We start from the raw sequence: 22,096 nt of genomic DNA, 5'->3' as shown, positions 1-22,096 counted from the left end.
TTTTTTGAGATGGAGTTTCACTCTTGTTGCCCAGGCTGGACTGCAATGGCACGATCTCGGCTCACTACAATCTCCACCTCCCGGGTTCAAGTGATTCTCCTGCCTCAGCCTCCCAAGTAGCTGGGACTACAGGCGCGCACCACCATGCTCGGCTAATTTTGTATTTTTTGGTAGAGATGGGGTTTCACCACGTTGGCCACGCTGGCCTCCAGCTCCTGACCTCAAGTGATCAGCCCACCTCATCCTCCCAGAGTGCTGGGATTACAGGCATGAGCCACCGCGCCCCGCCTGCATCTTTAAGCTTATAATGCCTCCAAGTGGTATTAAGACCTATTGAGACACCAGGTAAGGTTATAGCCCCAGCAACTCCAGAGGTTGAGGGGGTAGTATTACTTTAGCCCAGGACTTCAACGTGTCAGTGAGCTACGACAGCACCACTGCACTTCAGCCTGTCTCTAAAAAAGCAAAACAAAAAGACCAATTAAAGAACTTTGAAGATACAGAATCCACTGCCCTTCTTGACTTCTCTTCCTCTTACCGTGCCCTTTTTATTATTATTACTATTATTATTATTATTATTATTATTATTTGAGACGGAGCTTTGCTCTTGTTGCCCAGGCTCCAGTGCAATGGCGGGTGCAATGGCGAATCTCAAGGGATTCTCCTGCCTCAGCCTCCCGAGTAGCTGGGATTACAGGCATGTGCCACCATGCCTGGCTAATTCTGTATTTTTAGTAGAGGCGGGGTTTCTCCATGTTGGTCAGGCTAGTCTCCAACTCCTGATCTCAGGTGATCCACCTGCCTCGGCCTCCCAAAGTGCTGGGATCTCAGGCGTGAGCCACAGCGACCGCCCTCTGCCCTCTTGCCTGACGTTTACTATGCCATATGTGCTATATTCTTTGAGTGCTTATAGTTTTGTTTTGTTTTTGGAGACGGAGTCTGGCTGTTACCCAGGCTGGAGTGTAGTGGCGCGATCTCGGCTCACTGCAACCTCCGCCTCCCAGGTTCAAGCAATTATTTTGCCTCAGCCTCCTGAGTAGCTGGGACTACAGTCGCAGGCTGCCACGCTCTGCTAATTTTTTGTATTTTTAGTAGAGATGGGGTTTCACCGTGTTGCCCAGGCTGGTCTCGAACTCCTGGGCTCAGTCAAACTGCCCGCTTCAGTCTCCCAAAGTGCTAGAATTATAGGAGGGAGCCATTGCTTCCGGCCGAGTGCCTACAATTTTAAATCTGACTTGCAAAACTCTATCAGGAAACCTCTTAGTTTCTCCTGAAAGTCTTTCAACCTATCATTGAAAGGATCAGAATTTACTTGTAAAGAATTTGATTGGCTGGGCTTGGTGGCTCACATCTGTAATCCCAACCTTTTGGGAGGCAAAAGCGGGAATGTCAGAGGCATGTGAACCAGAGCAACTCCATCTTAAACAGGAGCTGGTAAAATAAGGCTGAAACCTCCTGGACAGCATTCACAGATGGTTAAAGCATTCTAAATCACGGCATGAGATAGAAGATCAGCACAAAATACAGGTCATAAAGACCTTGCTGATAAAGCAGATCCCAGTAAAGGAACCAGCCAAAATCAAAATGGTGATGACAGTGATAGTCCTCACTGCTACACTCCCACCAGGGCCATGACAATTTACAAATGCCATGGCAAGGTCAGGAAGTTACCCTATATGGTCTAAAGAGGGGCGGCATGAATAATCCACACCTCGTTTAGCATATCATCAAGAAATAACCATAAAAATGGGCAACCAGTCTGCTCTACGGAGTAGCCATTCTTTTATTCCTTTACTTCCTTAATAAACTTGCTTTCACTTTGCACTGCGGAGTTGTCCTGAATTCTTTCTTGCAAGAGATCCAAGAACCCTCTATTGGGGTCTGTATTGGGAACCCTTTCTTTAACAGGAGGATCGCTTGAGCCCAGGAGTTCAGACCAGCCTACTAGCCTGGGCAACATAGCAATCCTGTCTCTATTAAGAAGTTTTTTTTTTTTTTTAAGTTTATTCAAATGAAAACTGGGAATAGCCATTTGGAAAATAGACTCCAGGATCAATGGAATCAATTAGAGCACCAAATATAAAAGTAAAGATCTTGCTTATATCGATAGAAAACAAAGAAATTTAGTAGAATTTTAAGTTTCTGTACAAAGTTGGCTTACGAGTTACAATTTGATTAGTTACAGCTTGTTTTTATTTTCTTTCACATTTAAAAGAGTATATTTAAAATTCCATCTTATACAATATGATAGTCATGAAGTCTTTGTGTAAGATAGAAAACAGAGAAGTTCATCTATAATGAGACTCAATAGTGAAGAGGTAAGTGGTCTTTCCTGGTGTCCTGTAGTCATTTACAACATTTTACCACAAAAGGCAGATTTATAAGATAAAAGGCTTACGAATGTGTTAACGTGCAATAGGAGACAACCGCAGAGTGTTTACCCACTTCCCAACTAGTATACAGAAGTTTACAAACATTCTTTAGGCAGAAAAAAGTTTACAGAAAGAATGTGTGCCTGGGTCGTAGCTAAACTGGTTAACCGAGGGTTCTGAGAAGAGGGATTCTGTTGAGGAGCAGTAAATGATTACTAGGTAGAATGAGTGGATTAGGGAAAAGAGATTAACTTGTAAATAGTTCTCTTTGGAATTTGAATGCTCCTGGGAGACAACATTATCTTGTGAAAGGGTCTGTTCAGGTACGGTTACATTCTTTTTTTTTTTTTTTTTTTGGGTCTGAGTGTGTGTTCTGTGCAACATAAAAAATAAAGGTTCACCGGGGCGCAGTGGCTCACGCCTGTAATCCCAGCACTTTAGGAGGCAGAGGCGGGTGGATCACGAGGTCAGGAGATCGAGACCATCCTGGCTAACACGGTGAAACCCCTTTTTTTTTTTTTTTTGAGTCAGAGTTTCACTCTTGTCACCCAGGCTGGAGTGCAACGGCGCGATCTCGGGATCTCGGCTCATCACAACCTCCTCCTCCCGGGTTCAAGCGATTTTCCTGCCGCAGCCTCTCGAGTAGCTGAGATTACAGGCATGCGCCACCACGCCCTGCTAATTTTTTGTATTTTTAGTAGAGACGGGGTTTCACCATGTTGGCCAGGATAGCCTGGATCTCTTGACCTCGTGATCTGCCCCCCTCTGCCTCCCAAAGTGCTGGGCTCACAAGCGTGAGCCACCGCGTCCAGCCCTTTTCTTTTACAGTATGAACTGAGTGGCAATAGTAAGGTTGATGGAGTCTTGAGTTCAGCTCTTGTTTTTGACATTTACTTATATCTTGACCTCAAAAAAGAGAGCATTGGTTAGTATTCATCCACTATATTTTACTTATTCATTGACTTAAATTACCTCTACTTTCATGTTATCACAAATATCACTTTGATGAATATTCTTGATATGTCCTTATATGGGTCTACAGGAGAGTTTTCTTGGAGCATAGGCCTGGGCACAGAAGGAATGGTTCTCCATAATGTCTTTTGCAAAGCCACCATCACTAAACCACCACATCAAAGTGTGAGTTTCTCCATCTCCCATCTGACACTAAGTTATACCTAGTGCTATAAACTGAAAGTTTGTGTCCTCACAGAATTCACTGTTGAAGCCTGGTCTCCAATGTGGTGATATTAGATGTGGCCTTTGGGAGGCGATTAGGTCAATTTCCCAAGGGAATTATTTACATTTAATCTCTGTTCCCCAAGCCATTTATTCACCCTATTAATTATTTATTGCCCATAAACAAAATTACCTATATTTCCCATCTTTTCTCTCCCTTCTGAAATCAGGATATTTAAGTATTTGGGCCTTATCGGGATATTGGATGATCACTCAATGATTCTCTCCCATGTATACATCATAACTTCATTTGCCATTTCTCTTATTAACCTGCACTCTGTGAGTTGATTTTTCAGTGAAACTTCAGATGGCAAAGGGGAAGTTTTTCCCTTGGTTCTCTACACTACTTGTATAGATTAAAAATTTAATGTAGCTTGTACTAGTTTCCATCTCAGAAAATTCAGTATTTCTAATCTTGTGCAGATAAGAAACCTTATTATTATCAACAGATATATAGAAAAACATGTTTTTTACATTTTAGAACCTTTTTGTTGCCCAGGCTGGAGTGCAGTGGTACAATCTTGGCTCACTGCCACCTCTGCCCAGGCTGGAGTGCAGTGGTACAATCTTGACTCACTGCAACATCTGCCTCGTGGGTTCAAACAATTCTCTTGCCTCAGCCTCCTGAGTAGCTGGGATTATAGGTGCGGATCACTCCATCCGGCTAATTTTTGTTTTTTGTTTTTTTTTTTTTTCACATGAAAGTTTTTAGTTTATTAATCTGCTCGTGAAAAATCCAAAATGGACACAGGTAGCCTTTACTGCAGCACCTTTACTCCTTAGGCTTTTTGCCAGCACCAACATTGGCCTTTGCAGTCCCCCTGACTTTCTTCATTCTGTTCTTGCGTTCCTTTTGTTGCTTTCTTGAGGTCTTTTTCTTCTCATACAGGCCATGTCTTGCAAGTCTATGTTTGGGTTCATTTTTCTTTGCATAATCCAGGGAGTCATAAATCATGCCAAAGCCAGTTGTCTTGCCACCACCAAAATGAGTTCTGAATCCAAATACAAAGATGACATCCGGTGTGGTCTTGTACATTTTGGCTAGTTTTTCCCGAATTTCTGTCTTAGGCACTGTTGCCTTCCCGGGGTGAAGAACATCAATGACCATTTGTTTCCTCTGAAGTAGTCGGTTGGTCATGAACTTTCTAGTGCGGATAGTTACGGTGTCATTCATGATGGCGGCCTATCTTCAGATAGTCAGGGAGGAAAAACTAATTTTTGTATTTTTAGTAGAGACAGGGTTTTGTCATCATGTTGGCCAGGCTGGTCTCAAACTCTTGACCTCAGGTGATCCAGTCATCTTGGCCTCCCAAAGTGCTGGGATTACACGCGTGAGTTACTGGGTCAGGCCTAGAATCTCCTTCATATTGAGAACCATATTTTTGGGAAACAGTTTTTGTAGAATCTCAAGATTCCATCTGAGTGGAAATCTACATAAGCTTTATTTGTAATATATTTTCGGTGACTTTGTTTCCTGTCTTGTTTTATACCCTTTCAGGGCTTCATCACTTCTGGGAAGGAGGGAGTGGTTCTGAAGCATTTGTTCTCATCTTTTCTGCCTCCTAAACAAAAATGTTTCCTGTTTCGGAACACAAGATTGGAAAATGTTGCTTTGTGAAGCAGAAGCTAACAGAAATCATAAAAATAAAATAAAATAAATAAATAAATAAATACTGGCCATTAGCAGAAGTGACATCATTAAAGTGATTTGTTTCTGTGTTACTGATCAAACTGTATTATTTCCCAAATCTTGACCAGTGACAAGAGTGACTTCTCAATCCAATCTTATCAGAGAATTTAGGTGTATTTCCCCAGTTCTATGAGGGTGAAGGTTGTTTTAAATTTCTGCTTTGATTTCTGAAGTTTCAATAATTTGAGTCTCTGGAATTAACCAACAGTAGAAAGATAAACAGGAAAAAAAAAAAAGGCATACAAATTTATTACCTGCATATGCACAAGAGCCTCACAAAATACAGTGCTCCAAGAAATGATACCGTGGGCTAGGGAGGGTACCCAAACGCCATTAGGATGTTGATCCCAGCCAGTGTCCAGGCCCCTGCCACTGTTGCCAGAAAGAATCCAAGGACAAGTCAGAAAATAGTGAAAGTACAGAGGTTTATTGCAAAGTGAAAAGTACACGCTCAAGGAAGGGAAGTGCAGGCTTACTCAAGAGAGTCAGTCTTGCCCAGCAGTGACTGGGGCTTCTATCTTTGTGGGTTTCTTTAACCAAGGGGTGGAATATTCATGAAAATTTCTGGAAAAGGATGACAATTTCTCAGAACTGTGGTGCCATCCATTTTTCCATGAAATATGGGTGTTCTCGGAACTGTCATGGTGTTGGTGGGTGTCTGATTTGTATGTTAATAAGTGTATAAAGAGGTCCCAGGTGAAAGCTCAGTCAAATCCAGTGCCATGTTGGGTCAGCTAGGACTTACTCAGCTTGGCAAACATTTTGGTTTTCAGGGTCTTTTTGGCTCCTAGCTTGTGCAGCTATTTCAACAGCTTCCTTCTTGCTAGTCATGTGAAACTGCTGCCTGGAATTTTCTATTCTCTTGTGACCACTCTATATTATTTCTCTCTCAGAAGGGCCAAATAATTGATGTTTTTATACCATTCTGAGACTACAGAAAGAAAAAAGGTCTTGGGACTTCTGGGGAGTTGGAGGAGGCGGTGACACAAGTTGTAGGAGGGTGAGGGAGGAAAGGCAAAGGCACCAGGGGAGGAAAGGCAAAGGTTTTCTTGTTATATAGATAAAGTCTCTCTGGTAATCGCAGAATAGCTGACAGCCTGTGACAAAGTAGTTTTCTCTCCTCTGAGTCAGTCTTAGATACCTCTTTAGGCAGGAAAGGGGGCCTCAGAGAAAGCCAGTACTTGCACCCACGGTTTACTAATGTAGATTTTCTTGATAGGTATAAATTTCTTTTACAAAAGAGTTTTTCAAAGCTATTCCTATGTTTGCAGTTTCTCTGAATAGCCATCTTGAACTAGGACAAAGTATACTTCGGGATGGCATATTTTAGTCTCCCACAAGGGGCACTCCACACTAAGATTCAGAGATAAAATCAAGTTCAAGGAGTATTTTTTGTGCACCTAATGTGTTTTCTGGGGCACTGTCCAAGGCCCTAGAATATATTACTGCATTTAACCTTTAAAGCAATCTCTTGAGGAAAGTAAAGTGAAGGAAATAAATATATTTTACTCCAAAAGATATTTCTTTGACCTATTTTGAAATGGCTGCTTCAGGACCGTCAGACCAATGAGGCCCTGCAAATCAGTCTTTTGTGGGGGAAGTTTCCATTTGTTGCCAGGCCTTCCTTTTCTAGTCCTTTCCTGGATCTAGGAGAGATTAACTTAGAGTCTAATACCTTTTATATTTTTACTTTTTTAAGAGACTGTCTTGATCTGTCACCCAGGCTGGAGCGCAGTGTTGCAATCATAGTTCACTGCATCCTTGAACTCGGTGGGCTCAAGCAATCTTCCTGGCTCAGCCTTCTGAGCAGCTAGAACTACAGGTGTGCGCTGCAACACCCAGCTTTCTTTTTATTTGTTTTTCATAGAGACAGGATTTTGCTGTTACCCAGGCTGATCTCAAACTGCTGGGCTCAGGGAATCCTCCTTCCACAACCTCCCAAAGTGGAGGGCATGAGCCGCCACGCCCAGCCTGACAAGAGACATTTACCATCTATTTTTTCTGAGGACTGCTACCTGTGAGGTTTCATCTGCATAACAAGACCCCCCACCCCTTGCTAGCCAAGCCTCTTCCTTTCTCCCTCCTATAATCTGTTTTGCCAGGATCCAAGTTTGCATTCTTTCTATAACCTCAAGATGATATAAAAATTTCTGTATCTCATTGGTGGGTGGGTCTTCATTTTGAAGTCTCCCATGTCTATGTGCTAAATACACTTGTATGCCTTTTCTCCTATTAATCAACCGGCCTCATGTCAATGATTTTCAGCGAGTTTCCAGGGACCGAAGGCCAGTGCCCGTTTCACAGTTAAGAATGGCATTTCATATAACCTGTAATCTAATTGTTAGTTATGGGGTTCAGGACATGCTATCCCCAAAGTTCGGCTCCAAAGGACAGCATGTGCAAGGACTTTGGCTTTTCCCTTGAAGCAGATTGACCTTGGATGTACAGATTTCCTCGGAGAAAGTGAGACCCTTTTGTGAGATGGGCCCAGAGAAAAGGACCATCTTAGAAGACAAAGGACACAGGAAGGAATCAGAATGAACAAGCCTTGACGAGTTTCCCCCCCAGTTTACCCCTGTTTTAAAGTTGATTTAAGACAGTCAACCAATGGTGTGACAGCTATCCTCCGTGAGAACGTAAGTGGCTCTGAAAAGAGCCTTTGGAAACAAGTAGGAAACCCAAGCTAGAGCAGGGGATTATGCTCGCTCACCACGGATACGCCGCGCAAGCTGGATGTCCTTAGGCATAATAGTGACACGCTTGGCGTGAATAGCACAGAGATTGGTGTCCTCAAAGAGCCCCACCAGATAGGCCTCGCACGCCTCTTGCAACGCCATCACCGCCGAGCTCTGGAAACGAAGGTCAGTTTTGAAATCCTGCGCGATTTCTCGCACCAGGCGCTGAAATGGCAGTTTGCGGATGAGCAGCTCAGTCGACTTCTGATAACGGCGGATCTCGCGCAAGGCCACAGTGCCTGGCCGGTAGCGGTGGGGCTTCTTCACACCGCCAGTCGCTGGAGCGCTTTTGCGCGCTGCCTTGGTGGCCAGCTGCTTCCGCGGTGCCTTGCCGCCGGTGGACTTCCGGGCTGTCTGCTTCGTCCGGGCCATAACTGAGAAAGCTGTGCTCTGAAAGAAAGCACTGAATGAACAGTGGCTTCTACCAGAATTTATAACGATGATCTGATCCTGATTGGTTAGAACTGCTGTTGGAATAACCTGATTGGTTCTTAGTACTATCTTCATTTGGTTCCTGCCACCTCTTCCCCCGCCAACCCCTCCGCCCGACTGAGTCTCATTCTGTCGCCCAGGGTGGAGTGTGGTGGTGCGATCTCAGCTCACTGCAACCTCTGCCTCCCAGGTTCAAGCGATTCTGCCTCAGCCTCCGGAGTAGCTGGGCACTTGCCACAACGCTGCTAATTTTTGAGTAGAGGAGGGGTTTCACCATGTTGGCCAGGCTGGTCTCAAACTCCTGACCTCAAGTTATCCGCCCGCCTCGGACTCCCAAAGTGATTGGATTACAAGGCGTGAGCCACAGCGCCCGCCCTCCGTGCCAATTTTATTTATTGTTTTCAACCAATCATGTTAAGATTTCCCCAATGAAAATATAATCTAACCTAGAATTTGTATAGGTCAATTGTAGTCTTAAATTCATTTCCAATGGGTCATTTTTCCTATTTCGGATCGTGTAAAAATATATACAGTAGAACAATGTATTTGCTAGTACTTCCAAAAAGTAGTTTCGTTTTGTAACTGCTTAATTAAATCTTTTAATGACTATATCAACACCCAGAACAAAAACAACTTAAATTTAGTCTGGCACATTCTCTGCTAAAACACCAAAACCTTAGTTTTGCCCAGTGTAGTGTGGGGAAGGAGTTTGATAGGTGCTTGAACCAATAAATGGTATCTAACCTCTTCATTAACTGAGTTTAAAGCAATCCAATGGCTGATTGGATTAATTATGTAAAACATTGCTTAATTTCATTTAGCATGCGCGGAATTATAGGTTTGGGTCAGCGATTAGATTTTTGCCAGTGAATCTGTGTAGTTCTGACAACAGCATTTTATTAGGATGGAGATTTTAGTTGATCAAAGGACTACCAGGTTCTGGTATTGATAAAGACCCATAAAAACAACAAAAATGTTGGTTTAACATTTGTTATATTCACAGGAGCAAATGATCACCAGAAATACTTTTGTTTAGGTTTTGTTTTTCTTTTTTGAGACGGGGTCTCTCTCTGTCGCCCAGCTGGAGTGCAGTGGCGAGGTCTTGGCTCACTGAAATCTCAAACTCCTGGGGCTCAAAGTGTTCCTTCTGCTGTCAAGTTTCTTCTGCCGCCAAGTACAGGCGAGGGCCCATGCGCCCGGCATTAATTTTTTTTTTTTTTTTTAGATGGAGTCTCGCTCTGTGGCCCAGGCTGGAGTGCAGTGGCGTGATCTCGGCCCACTGCAACCTCTGCCTCCTGGGTTCAAGCGATTCTCCTGCCTCAGCCTCCCTAGCAACGCTCGCCACCACGAACGACTAATTTTTGTGTTTTTAGAAAGGACGAGGTTTCACCATATTGGCCAGGATGGTCTCGATCTCTTGACCTCGTGGTCCACCCTCCTCGGCCTCCCAAAATGCTGGGATTACAGGCGTGAGCCACCGCGCCCAGCCTTTTTAGAGGCAGAGGTCTCGTTATCACGGTGGTCTGGAACTCAAGGTCCCAAGAGATTTCTCCCCTTCCCACCCACCTGCCTCAGTTTCCCAAAATGCTGAGCACGCGTAAACCACGGCGCCCTGCCCCAAAATGTTTTTTAAAGACCCAGAAAGGTGTTTGTGGGGAGAGGACAATTAAGGAGGGTGCTTTAACAGTATAATGAAGCAATTAGATAGTATTCACTAGGCCTGATTCAATACCTTTATTTTACCCAATAGGAAACTAATGACCTCAGTGCTTGAACTCGGCCACAAATTTCTGATAGGTTTGGAGAACAGAGTGCTCAGTCCTTCCGTAGAAATGGTGGGTGGCTCTGAAAAGAGCCTTTTGTCTTATAAGTTTACATTTTTAAAGTCCAGTCCTTACTTGCCCTTAGCTTTGTGGTGGCTCTCAGTCTTCTTGGGAAGCAACACGGCCTGGATGTTAGGCAGAACACCGCCCTGAGCGATAGTAACTTTACCAAGCAGCTTGTTGAGCTCCTCGTCGTTGCGGATGGCCAGCTGCAAGTGGCGCGGGATGATGCGGGTCTTTTTGTTGTCGCGGGCTGCGTTGCCCGCCAGCTCCAGGATCTCGGCTGTCAGATACTCTAGCACAGCAGCTAGGTAAACCGGAGCGCCGGCCCCGACCCGCTCAGCATAGTTGCCCTTGCGGAGCAGGCGGTGCACTCGCCCCACGGGAAACTGGAGCCCGGCTCTAGAGGAGCGAGTTTTGGCCTTGGCGCGAGCCTTGCCTCCCTGCTTGCCACGTCCAGACATGGTAAAACGACCTGCGACCTAAGTCAGAAAGTGACTGGAAGGAAACTAGAGGGACGCATTTTATAGCGGCTGCTGGGCGCGAAAAAGAAGCTGGGCCATTGGCTAAGCTTGCGGCTCTCTCTTAATGCAAATAAGGTTTCTGAATATACGTATTTTGATTGGACTATATTGATATCGACGTCATCTGAGTAACTTCCAATCAGACAGAAGAGCTTCTTAATCTCATCTACATATAGACTTGTGAATAAATAGGGCATAACCCAGCTTGTCCTCATTCTTTTTTCTTGAGTGGTCTTTAACTCTCCTCCGCCATGCCTGACCCGGCTAAGTCCGCTCCAGCCCCCAAAAAGGGCTCTAAGAAAGCCGTAACCAAGGCCCAGAAAAAGGACGGCAAGAAGCGCAAGCGCAGCCGCAAAGAGAGCTACTCTATCTACGTGTACAAGGTGCTAAAACAGGTCCACCCCGACACCGGCATCTCATCGAAGGCCATGGGCATCATGAACTCCTTCGTCAACGACATCTTCGAGCGCATCGCGGGTGAAGCTTCCCGCCTGGCGCATTACAACAAGCGCTCGACCATCACCTCCAGGGAGATCCAGACGGCCGTGCGCCTGCTGCTGCCAGGGGAGCTGGCCAAACACGCCGTGTCCGAGGGCACAAAGGCCGTCACCAAGTACACCAGCTCCAAGTGAGCTCGCTCGCAGCTGCCGACAATCCAAAGGCTCTTTTCAGAGCCACTCACGCTTCCAGAGAAAGAGCCGGTGCATTTTGCTTGTAGTCTTTTGAGTGGGCTACAGCCGGCCTCCGTTAGGAGGGAAGATGGCGGGAAAAAGTAAGCTAAGCTCCCTAGGCTTTTTGCGTGTGAGTATATATGCTCAGTCAGACAAACTTAGTTTGGGTTCTTAGGTGCCCTTGGGGAAAAAGCCTTGCAGTTGTGCTTTAAACTACAATTACAAGTTTGCTTTCGCTTACTCTTTCCCTTTTTTTTTCTTTTTGAGACGGAGTCTTGCTCTGTTGCCCAGGATACAGTGCAGTGGCGCGATCTCAGCTCACTGCAAGCTCCGCCTCCCGGGTTCAACCAATTCTGCCTCGGCCTCCTGAGTAGCTGGGGTTACAGGCGCCCGCCACCGTGCCAGGCTAATTTTTGCGTTTTTAGTAGAGACGTAATTTTACCATCTTGGCCAGGCTCATCTGCAACTCCTGATCAACCCACCTCGACCTCCCAAAGTGTTGGGATAACCGGCGTGAGCCATCGCCCGCGCTCGGTCGGGTTATTCTTCAAATGCCTGTAACGTCCCCCTTCTCTGATTGGTCAATGCTCTATTTGAAAAGCCCGCCAAGGGCTGCAATTTGCCAGATAGTCTCATTCGGGTTGTTTTTCGAAGAGGTTCTCCGGGAATGGGAATGAATTTTCCGTTATCTGCAGGTGGGATTTTAAAGTCCATGATGAGGAATCCTGAGACAGAAGTTGGAGAATCCCGCATTTAAAGAGAAGCAGACCCCAGAAGAGATCACAGAAATAGGAGGTAAACCAAGAGCGTGGGAATATAAGGGAGTGGAGACTTTCAAGGCATGATCCCCTCTTCTCAACCGTGCCTGAATTCTCAGCATTGCATCCTCTGCCACAGCGGTATCCTCTCTTAAATAAATTACTTCTACTGTAAATCTTTAAAAGCAAAATAGCAAGCCCCTCCACAATTCCACTCCAGGCTTTAAAATCACCCCGTAACTTTTCCTTTATTTTCCCGCCGTCACTTCCTTTGCAGCTATGGGTGGAAGGCTATCTCGGACGAATAGTCGCGTCTCTGTCACAGGTGACAAACAGCCCCGAATTATGCCAATTGGTTAGCGGGTCGTGCAAAATACATGTAGGATTTGCCGTTCACTTCCCTAAAATGTTCTCTTCCTCAGTACCTTGTCATTAGTTTGGCGCCTTGGGCTTGGCGACAGAGCTTATCGACAAACTAAGCTACTTGGAGAGCAGTCCCCTAATTTCATCGTGTTCCTTAACTTGGCATCACATTTGTCGCCTCCCTTCGTTCCTCTTCGCTCTCTTTTACGAGATTGCCCATCCCGCGTCCCTGGGAGAACATCTGAGGGATGATTAGCCTCTGAGTGGGTGAGAGAGCGCGTGTGGCCTTCTCTTGCCATCTTGTGGCAAAAAAAGCAAAAGCACAAGTTCAAGGCGTTGTGTTTTCCGGTCCCAGTTAAAATGCTTTCTTCTTAACTTTCTGCTGAGTCAGTGGGCTAGGGTAGAGTTTCCATTTTTCACTCCTTTTAATTGCAGGATTCAAGCTTCTTCAAGAGTCGTTAGTGCGGTGGTTAAAAGGGAGCGGGAGGAGGGTGGGGGAGGTAAATAGGAAGAGCGAGGAGTGGGTAAGGGAGGAAGTCCTATTGAGTTTTGTGATCTGGTCAGAGCTGCCCAAAAGAAATAAACAAATAAAATCAAAAGCGAAAATGCTTTGTACCCTAAAATAAATAATAATACGATCATGCTTTCTAAGACCCCACACTTACAACTGAATTTAACCTTAATTATCTGTTTAAAGGCCTTGACTTCAAATACCAACTACACTGAGGGTTGGGACTTCAACATTAAGTTTTTTTGTTTTGTTTTGTTTTGTTTTGTTTTTTGAGACAGAGCCTCACTCTGCCGCCCAGGCTGGAGTGCGGTAGCGCAATCTAGGCTCACTGCAACTTCCTCCTCCTGGGTTCAAGCGATTCTTCTGCCTCAGCCTCCTGAGTAGCTGAACTACAGGCAGGCACCTGCCACCACGCCCAGCTAATTTTTGTGTTTTTAGTACAGACAGGGTTTCACCATGTTGTCCAGGCTGGTCTTGGATTCCCAAAGTGCTGGGATTACAGGCGGGAGTCACCGCACCTGGTCTAAGTTTGGGGGAACACAATGAAGTCCATAACAGCACTTAAGACCATTTTCCATGCTTTCATCCCAACTTTCTATTCCAAGTTCTCCTTTATAAAATATCTACATTTAGCTTAATTTGCAGATAAGGTGACAGTTATGATATTCCTTAAACCAGAAGTTAAAAGTCAGTTGCTCACAAAGGCCCAGCACATTAGAGCAAAAATATCTGGATATTAAAAGTCATGCCTTATCTCTATAAAGAGAGGTGCTATTTGCGATTTTTCTTGAAACACACTAACTTCTGACACCATATTTCATTTTTCCAGTTTTGATAGAGATAATCGACCAAGATATATTTAACTGTTTTCTTAATTCTGCTGTAAGACAACCATAGCACAAGCATATTGATAAATGCCAACTAATATGGAAACTAACAGGACCAGTGGGAACTCGAGAAGTGAAGACAAAACCTGTGCAATTTGGTTTCACTGATTTCTCCCTTCTAGCAATGCAAGCACAAAGACAGTGTGACTTCTAATTTTTCAAGATTATATGCAGCTTAATATGAAATATTATAAATTTTCAATATTGACAACTAATAAAACATTTATATCATGGTACAGACTATTAAAAAAACAAATCTGCTGACTTCATCAAGCCCTTCACCTCTAAAATAGAGATCTCATGAAGCCCTTCATCCTTGAAGTTGACATCAAGCTGTTCACCAAGCTGCTCTTTCTGCCATCAGGGCCCACATCAAATGCCCCGGACTTCCCAACTTTCTAAATCCTCAGCTGAAAGTAATTCATTCCTCACTTGGCCCCTCTGGATAGCGCATCAGGCCTCACATACATCAGGCATTCAAGAGTTATTTTCTGCCAGTTAAGTAAACAGACAAAGTGAACTAAAGAAAAAACAAAAAATTCAGTTCTCACAGCTATGAGGTAAAAGTGGTGAAAGACGCTCAGAGTTGTTCATTGTGGATTGAGTAGTTACCTGGGTAAATAAACCTGTTCTTTTCTATTTATGTTACATTTGTCTTATTTTTAAATTAATGTTATTCTTTGTGGGGGTGGGGACTTCCTAGTGAAAACCATAAGGCCTGCTAGACAAATTCTAAAAGAGCTGTAACACTATTTTTTATTATTAATATTATTCTTAATTGACAAATCATAATTGTATACATTTTTGAGAAAGAGTATGATGTTTTGATATATTGTTGGGGCTCAGAAAACTATAACCCAAAATGAAGGCCTCAGAAGCAGAAGCTTTTCCCTGACCTCCTGCCCTTCTGTCTCTGATCTATCATTCTCCCTCAAGCTTAGCCACAGAAACTAAAATCTCTCTTCCCCAAGGCAGGTCATAAAAACCAGAATCCCTTTTTCCCAAAGCCAGCTGTAAAACCTACAAATATTACTGTAGCTCCCCTCACCCACCCCATTCCCCAAGGCTTTTTGTATGAAAACTGGCCATTTATGGTCAGAAATTATCTGCCCTACTTTGTTTGACTGTAAGTCATAAGATCCCCATTCCAGACAGGGACCTGCCCCATACCGAGAAGGAGGGAATGCTGCTCAGAGAGGCCAAGAAGAATCTGGACAGACAGGCCTTTCTGGGTTTCCCTACTGTGTTTATTACCATTAGATCCTACCCTTCATGTCCAGTCATTCCTACAAGGCTGTCCATACTTTATAGAACCTTAAAAACAATGGACAATTTCCCCTGTATCTTTAGGCCTTCATTTTGAAGGGCTCCCATGTGATGTACAACTATGATCAATTTTTTTTCTCCTATTAATCTGCCTTTTAGTCAGTGATTTTCAGCAAACCTTCAGAGGGTGAAGGGGAAGCTTTCCTTTACTCTGTAATGTAATTCAAGGAGTGTTCTTTCTTTTTCTTTTTTTGCCTTCACTCTGTTGCTGAGGCTGGAATGCAGTGGCACCATCCCAGCTCACTGTGATGTCCGCCTCCCAAGCTTAAGCCTCATGTCTCACTCAGCCTCCCAAGTAGCTGGGACCACAGGTATGCACCACCACGCCCAGCTAATTTTTGTACTTTTCGTAGAAGGGGTTTTACCCTGTTGGCAAGGCTGGTCTGGAACTCCTGGACTCAAGTGATCCGCCCACCTTGGCATCCCAGAGTGCTGGGATTTTCATGTGTGAGCCACTGTGCCTGGCCCCTTGCCTCTATAGCGTATACTGAAGGAGTTCAGTAAATATCCCAAAGTATGCCGCATTGTTGTGCTGATTACTTCATGCTAAAGTCATTTGGGAAATAGCAAATGCACAGAGGGGCTTTTTCTGAATCTCTTTTATTTGACTAAATGCAGATTCTCCAGGAGAAGGAAGTTAATTAATCATGAAAATCCTTCCTAGGCATTTTTATCTATCTTGGGAAGATTAACAGCAACAGAAGTGGAATGGAGAAGAGACTAGAAATTGGCTCCTTGTCCAGATAGGCCACTATCTACTCTGAAAGCCCATTCCTGTTTTCATTATCGTACTCTTCCTAGGACGCTCCAACTCCCCTTTCTCCTTACTCCTCTATTTAAATAGAGAAAGAATTTAAGTTGTAGAGAGTTGATAAAATGCTGAATGGTTCCGAGTGATGAATGTGGAAAGGAGGTGGGGAGAGAGGAAAGCTAGTCTCAATACCCGTTTCCTCCAAACCTGACCAGTTCTTGGCCAGAGAAATAGTCTCCCACACAAGGAGTTTCCTGGCATCTCTAAGAAATTCTGAGGTTAGAAAATCTCTGTAGTTGGCATCCAAAAGAATAAAATGGACAACTGAGGACTAATAATTTGAGGAATTAGAAAGTTTAAGTTCTATCCACCACTTACCCTGGCTGCTATCACCTCATTTTATGTCATTTACTGGATTGTCTGTTCTTCCTGGTCTCTTTTTCCTCAACTAAAAGTGATTTCTAAAGTCTCTTCCAGAATAAATAGTTGGCTTCTGAAAATAGATCTCCTCCATATGGATCACATGAAGCTATCACTAACAAATGTCACATATCATAAGATTTGTTTCAATCATGGAAAAAGTAGTTCTACACTGCCAACCTAAATAACAGAGGGAGGCTCTCTAAAATAAAATATATCTTGGGGGACTAGAGCATTGTAATGGGAATATGCATGCCAGAGTAAATAAGGTGAATATATAGGAAGGCAAAAAAAGACAAGGTTAAAAAATCAATTATTTACATAATTGTTTAGAAAGAATTATCCTTGACCATAAAGACTGAGGACTAAACTCTGATTTTTATCTTGCCCAAATTCCCAAATAAGAGGTCTGGGGAGTCATGCCCTACAAATCATAAATTCTCATCAGATGGGTTTTATTTAACCCTATATATCATGAGTTACTTTCCAACCTGACTCTGGCATAAAACATTATGAGACAAGGAAGAAAATCAAAATATTTTACACCAAAAACCATGTTTCTTCGCCATATTTTGAAATGGCCCTGCAAAGTTGTTTTTTTTGTGTGGGGGAAAATCTGCGTCTGTAAAGAATCTCTATTCCAGACCCTCCCAATCCTAAAGAGATTAACTAAGATCTGAATAGGAAACATTTATTGTCATCTATTGTCTCTAAGGGCAGCCACTGTAAGACTTCAAAAGAACTTGGTCTCCACAATCTTTTTCTTAACCTGAACACTCCCTTTCTGTCAATCCCAGGTCTTCAACCAATTGTCAACCAGAAAATGTTTAAATTCACCTGTAGTGAGGAAGCACCCCATCCCCACCCCCTACCCCAACACTCCTGTCCTGCCTGAGCGTCCTGCCTTTCTGGACCAAACCAATGTACTTCTTAAATGTATTTGATTGATGTCGCCTGCCTCCCTAAAATGTATAAAAGCAAGCTGCGCCCTGACCACTTTGGTCACACGTTCTTAGGACCTCCTGAGGAATGTGTCACAGGACACAATCATATTTGGCTCAGAATACATCTCTTCAAATATTTTACAGGGTTTGACTCTTTTCATTGACAAGATCAATAACAAAGGTAACACCAGTTCAAGGTTAGACAGACAGTTACTGGATGGATGTCCTTATAAAAATATTTTTGTGTAAATCTGCAAGGGCCTTTATACAAGGTTGTGGTTTTTACAATGTTTTGTGATAGTTTTTATGATCAGATATACAAATATAAAAATCTCACTCCTCATGGCCTTCCTGGGCTCTATTTGTCAGAGTTTTCTTAACATTAGTGATTACATTTTGATTCTGGCAACTTTCACAATACACTGACCGTGTGCTCTGAGGTCCCAAAGTGTCTGTCTTTACAAAACGACTATCTTTATATAGCTGCTCTCTTTTCAATTTCATGCTTGCTAATAGGAAACTATATACAGAAAGAAGAATGGCAGCCTTGTACAAGATTAGGAGGTAAATTGAATTCACTACTTTGAAAGGAGGCTCTGTCTATAGTCACAATATCCAAGAATAAACTGAAAATTCATTTCTTAAATAGGATCCAGGAGAAAATAAAAAGTACAGTTCCATTTTTCTTGGTTTTTTTTTTTTTTTTTTTTTGATAAATCACATGTGCCCCTGCTTATCTGTGTGATTAGAAAGTTTCTTACTGAGAACAGTGTTGAGTTTGAAACCAGCCTGGCCAACATGGTGAAACCCCGTCTTTACTAAAAATACAAAAAATTAGCTGGGAGTGGTGGTGCACACCTGTAATCCTATCTACTTAGGAAGCTGAGGCAGGAGAATTGCTTGAACCCGGGAAGTGGAGGTTGCAGTGAGCTGAGATGGTGCCATGGCACTCCAGCCTGGGCGACAGAGTAAGACCGTTTCAGAAAAAAAATTGTATTGCCATGGGCCTATATATAAGCAGGAGTGGAAACGAAACGTGACAGATGAACATCAAAGTCATAATAGACTTGCCCAGAGAAAGTCGTTAACAGGTCTGGGGATGGAGCTGAAGAATACTTACATTTCATGAGTGTTTTCCTCTTTTCTCTAAATATAAAAGAAACTTGTAGTGAATATGTCATGATGTTAAATAATAGATCAAATCCGTGTGGTCACTTTTAACTCTTCTATAATTTTTTAAAAGATAAAATAAGGTGATGAGTAATGAGGAATGCTGATGTTTCGGTGCAGTGAATTGAAAATTATGGCTATTAACTAATATTTACCAACTCACCAGTATCTAAGATGTACCAGGCCTTGTTCTAGGTATGATGGCAACTACAGTGCCAAAACACAAAAATCTGTCCTTTTAAATTTACTTCCCATGAGAGAGAAAATACTAAATGAATAAAGACACAATATACTGCATAGTAATAAGTGCTAAGGAAGAAAACAGACTAGGAGCAAGACATTTTTTGGAAGAGTTGTTATTCAAAATAACTTCATGGTCTGGCGAGAGGGTTCACGCCTGTAATCCCAATACTTTGGGAGGCTGTGGCAGGAGAATCATCTGAGCCCAGAGTTCGAGACCAGACTGGGTAAAAAAAGTGAGACACCTTCCTCCCACCTCCCATCTCTACAATTAAAAAAAAAAAAAATACAGCTGGGCTAGGTGGGGAGCACTTGTACTTCCAGCTACTCAGAAGGCTGCTTAAGCCCACGAGTTCGAAGTTGCAGTGAGCTATGATCGCGCCACTTGGACTCCAGCCTGAGTGACAGACTGAGGCCCTGTCTCAAATAAAATATAAAATATAATATAATATAAAATATAAAATAATAAAAATAAAATAAATACTTCCAATTCTCTTTAACTGAATCTCTAAAAATTAACTACCTATAAACTGGGAACTCTAAACTTAAATTATAGTTTACAAAATGATAGTATGTAGAGGTGGAGGTATTTCAGCTCATGGACTTAGTATCAATTCCCCCTCTGTAAGATGGGGTACCTCTGATTTCTTAATTGAAAGCTGCTTTCTGATTTTCTCCTGGAAGGAATGTGAATACTTCCATTTGCTGTCACTTTCCCTTTGATTGACCTAGCAAGGGAAGGAAGGTTGGTGACAGTATGTCCTAAGTAACTTTTTAGGGGGGAAAAAAATAAAAACATTAGCAGAGGATGGTTTCGATCCATCGACCTCTGGGTTATGGGCCCAGCACGCTTCCGCTGCGCCACTCTGCTGCTCGTAACGTTGTGTGTTGCCGGGGAATTCTTTGTGATGTTTACCTCAAAAGTTGGTGGGGATTTTGGTTTTTTGGTACGGTTAAATAAATCTGATTTCCACCCCCCACCAAGGACCACTAGTTATGTTTGTTTATGCTGCAAACATGAGGATGAGTTCAGCGTGTATTGGTATCAAACATTCTGAAAGCAAAACAAAGAAAACCTCGACGTTTCTGTAAGAAAATAGCCTGTCGCTACCCTGCTTGCTTTATCATGCAGTCAGGATGTAAAACTAAGGCAAAAACCCGTATAGGGAAAATATCCAACTTCTGAAATATAATACGTGGTTTTCAAGAAGCATAAAATGTCACTGCTGCATTGGCCGGGAATCGAACCCGGGCCTCCCGCGTGGCAGGCGAGAATTCTACCACTGAACCACCAATGCTTGCTGTACCTAAAGTCCTTGCCGTGTCTAGGAATGCTTTGCCGTTTTTCAGCAATCCAACTGATACCATACACTTTGTTTTGAAAAAGATATTTAGGTAGCTTTCCGTTCTTATTGAATAGAGCCTCATAACAGAGCCTTCTTGCCTTCTTCCCTTCTTTTCAGGAAGAAAAAAATCCCTTTCACTGCAACTTCAAAGCGTCTCTGGCAACACTGGAGGCTGGCCCGTGTGTGGGCTGCCCGGCTCCAGCAGGGTCTCAGCGGCGCAGTTGGACTGCTCCGACTGGGCCTGCACCTCCGCCACGCGGGTCGCGGGCTCCTGAGCTGACTCTGTCCGCCGCTGCAGGGCCCTAGATATCCACTTGCCGAGTGCTCCCAAGCTCCGGACTCTTAAGTTTCAGGAAGCGCCATGGAAGATGCCAAATTCCTTAGTTTGGGAGGCAGAAGACATTCCATGACCGTGGGGAGGCTCAAAGTCCAGGTGGGTTCTGGAGGGAGCGGGAGAGGCAGAATAGGGTTACATGAGCACGAAGAATAAGGAAAATGAAGTGGAGGACCGCGGAGGAAGAGAACCCGAGCAGAGGATAAAGGAGGTAGGGCAGCCAAAAGAGGAGGGAGGAGGGGAGGAGCCAGAGGGAAGGGGTGGCAAACAGGAACCTAGTGTTGCTCTCCACAGGTCTCCCCAAAGAAAAGGGAGGCAGTGGGGGATTTAAGAGTTTTGTGGATTTACCTTATGCTTCAGTTGCCCTGGTTTTGGGGGTGGCACTGGAAACTTCTTCCTGGCAAACTGAGCGCAAAGGTCTCATTGAAGAATAATTTCCACAACGGGTGCAATGATGACTCTAATACAAATATAAAAACGAACCCAGGTAAAAAAAATTTGTGTAACTCAATGAGGTAATTGGTGAGGTGTTGATACCTGTTCAAAGGAGAATCCAAAGCGTGCTCGCTTCGGCAGCACATATAGGAGAATCCAAAGAACAGACGCTATTTATAGATCAGGAATATTAAAATAGGTGTGTAAATGAGGCCAAAACTGTTTTGGTGAGATGTTCCCCAAACGTGTTTAAAGAAGATGGCCATCCATTTTGTCCCTACCGCAATATAGAATTAATTTGTATGTCCATAGATACGAAGAATTTTGTATTGCCATCATTAGCTACAATTTGCAGAGTTGTAAAATAGCTCCCGTACAATCGGAATCAGATGACACAGAAAGATGTGTTATAGTTTTCCTTTGAAGCACAAATTTTTCCAGCAATCTTTTCCTTTTTAAGGTAGATTGCTGCTCAACCTTACCTGAGTATAAATGTAAAGGCCAAACTAAGAAGTTAAACTTGCTTTTGAAAGCTTATCAATGCCAAAAGCACTGGTCTGATATTCCTGATCATATTCTGGGGAAAGTCTTGGGTGGGGATTCTTTTCCTTTCCTTTTTTTTCTTTCTTTCTTTTTTTGTTTTGTTTGTTTTGGTATCTTTCTGTCGCCTAGGCTACAGTGCAGGGCTGGGGATTCTTAAGACCTCGGTTCACAGAATGTGAATGTTTGTGTTTCTCCAAAATTCATATGTTGAAGCCCCAGTTCCCTATGTGACATATTTGGAGGTAACTGGGAGGTAATTAGGTCATGAGGGTTAAGTCCTCATGAATGGAATTAGTGCCCTTATAAGAAGATACAGGAAAGACGTTACCTCTTTCTGCCATGTGAGGACACATCATGGAGGTCACTCTGCAAACCAGGAAAAATACCTCCTTCAGAACCAGGCTATGCTGGCAGCTTGATCTTTCCAGCCTTAGAACTGTGAGAAATACATGTCTGTTTAAGCTACCCAGTCTATGGTGGCAGTTTTTTTGTTGTTGTTTGTTTGTTTTTGAGATGGAGTCTCGCTCTGTCACCCAGGCTGGAGTGCAGTGGCGCGATCTCGGCCCACTGCAACCTCCGCCTCCC

The 22,096-nt window shown here is 43.5% G+C and overlaps 3 protein-coding genes, 2 non-coding genes and 1 pseudogene across 6 annotated transcripts in view; 1 reads left to right on the top strand and 5 right to left on the bottom strand.

The window, feature by feature from the left end:
- The window catches only part of LOC105513924, a 20,080-nt gene extending 9,371 nt beyond the window's left edge, over positions 1 to 10,709 (bottom strand). Inside the window, exons 1-4 of the mRNA XM_011944963.1 lie at positions 10,364 to 10,709; positions 8,001 to 8,423; positions 7,377 to 7,388; positions 4,385 to 4,791 (exon numbers count right to left, since the gene is read on the bottom strand). Coding sequence (XP_011800353.1) covers positions 4,385 to 4,791; positions 7,377 to 7,388; positions 8,001 to 8,405 — 824 coding nt within the window. The 5' untranslated portion in view covers positions 8,406 to 8,423; positions 10,364 to 10,709. The remainder of the gene's footprint in view (positions 1 to 4,384; positions 4,792 to 7,376; positions 7,389 to 8,000; positions 8,424 to 10,363) is intronic.
- LOC105513875 lies at positions 4,311 to 4,813 on the bottom strand (annotated as a pseudogene). Its single transcript, XR_001002092.1, has one exon. The product of XR_001002092.1 is annotated as a 40S ribosomal protein S24 pseudogene (transcript).
- Positions 9,681 to 10,783, bottom strand: LOC105513876 (histone H2A type 1). Its single transcript, XM_011944926.1, has one exon. It carries the CDS (start codon positions 10,750 to 10,752, stop codon positions 10,360 to 10,362), a length of 393 nt encoding a protein of 130 aa, XP_011800316.1. The 5' UTR covers positions 10,753 to 10,783; the 3' UTR covers positions 9,681 to 10,359.
- A 248-nt stretch (positions 10,784 to 11,031) lies between these two features.
- LOC105513873 (histone H2B type 1-O) lies at positions 11,032 to 11,575 on the top strand. Its single transcript, XM_011944923.1, has one exon. It carries the CDS (start codon positions 11,064 to 11,066, stop codon positions 11,442 to 11,444), a length of 381 nt encoding a protein of 126 aa, XP_011800313.1. The 5' UTR covers positions 11,032 to 11,063; the 3' UTR covers positions 11,445 to 11,575.
- Positions 11,576 to 19,652: 8,077 nt separating this feature from the next.
- TRNAM-CAU lies at positions 19,653 to 19,724 on the bottom strand. Its single transcript has one exon. It is a non-coding gene; the product is annotated as a tRNA-Met (tRNA).
- A 356-nt stretch (positions 19,725 to 20,080) lies between these two features.
- TRNAG-GCC lies at positions 20,081 to 20,151 on the bottom strand. The gene has a single exon. It is a non-coding gene; the product is annotated as a tRNA-Gly (tRNA).
- Between the last annotated feature and the right edge of the window lie 1,945 nt (positions 20,152 to 22,096).

The sequence above is a fragment of the Colobus angolensis genome, unplaced genomic scaffold (assembly GCF_000951035.1).
Source record: "Colobus angolensis palliatus isolate OR3802 unplaced genomic scaffold, Cang.pa_1.0 Scaffold237, whole genome shotgun sequence".
Classification (NCBI taxonomy): Eukaryota; Metazoa; Chordata; class Mammalia; order Primates; family Cercopithecidae; genus Colobus; species Colobus angolensis.
This window is presented reverse-complemented; position numbering and strand designations above follow the sequence as displayed.

What these genes read in the sequence shown, in the direction of transcription:
- LOC105513876 (XM_011944926.1), bottom strand. Translation starts at nt 10,752, where the DNA reads ATGTCTGGACGTGGCAAGCAGGGAGGCAAGGCTCGCGCCAAGGCCAAA.
- LOC105513873 (XM_011944923.1), top strand. Translation starts at nt 11,064, where the DNA reads ATGCCTGACCCGGCTAAGTCCGCTCCAGCCCCCAAAAAGGGCTCTAAG.